Raw genomic sequence first — 601 nt, forward strand, 5'->3', positions numbered from 1 at the left:
ACGAGATCGATAAGGTGAAGGCAGGAGGGGAGGGACGTAGACGGGAGGATGGCAGGGATGGCGGTGTTAGCTGCAGGGGGACGAATCCGGCACTGGTGAAGGCGACTGCGCGCGCCGCTGCGCCCGGCGGTGTCTGCTGCGTCCCCTTGCGCCATGCTCGCCTTTTCACCATGCGACCCCCCCTCCGGGCATCCCCAACACCCCTGAGCAGGTGCTCGCCCCCAACATGGAGGTCTTCATCGCCAACGGCGCCGCGGAGCAGCTGCAGGACCGCGCGCCCCTGCAGATCCTGCCGGCCACCAAGACCGTCGCGGACTTGCTGCGCGACGTCGCGGCCGGCGTCAGCATCGCCCTGCCGCCCGCCGCCGGCGCCCCCGCCGCCGGCGCCGGACCGCCCGCGTTGGGCTTTGGCCGCGGGTCGGGCGGCGGCTTTGCGCCGCCCCAGTTTGGACGGGCCCCGGGCGCGCCGCAGCAGCCGCTGCAGGCGGCGGCGGTGCTGGTTGCGGGGCCCTTTGGCTCCGTGGCGGCCGCCGAGGCTCCGCAGCAGGGCAGCTCAGGTGGTGGAGCCGCACCGGTAGATGACGCCCCCGTTGATCCGCGG

The 601-nt window shown here is 73.9% G+C and overlaps 1 protein-coding gene across 1 annotated transcript in view; it reads left to right on the forward strand.

Annotated features, from left to right (window-relative positions):
* Positions 1-226: 226 nt before the first annotated feature.
* MNEG_8787 (hypothetical protein) overlaps positions 227-601 on the forward strand; it is a gene marked incomplete at both ends in the record, with an annotated part of 3,367 nt that continues 2,992 nt past the window's right edge. The window contains one exon of the mRNA XM_014042737.1: positions 227-557. Coding sequence (XP_013898191.1) covers positions 227-557 — 331 coding nt within the window. The remainder of the gene's footprint in view (positions 558-601) is intronic.

The sequence above is a fragment of the Monoraphidium neglectum genome (genome assembly GCF_000611645.1).
Source record: "Monoraphidium neglectum strain SAG 48.87 unplaced genomic scaffold scaffold01711, whole genome shotgun sequence".
NCBI lineage: Eukaryota > Viridiplantae > Chlorophyta > Chlorophyceae > Sphaeropleales > Selenastraceae > Monoraphidium > Monoraphidium neglectum.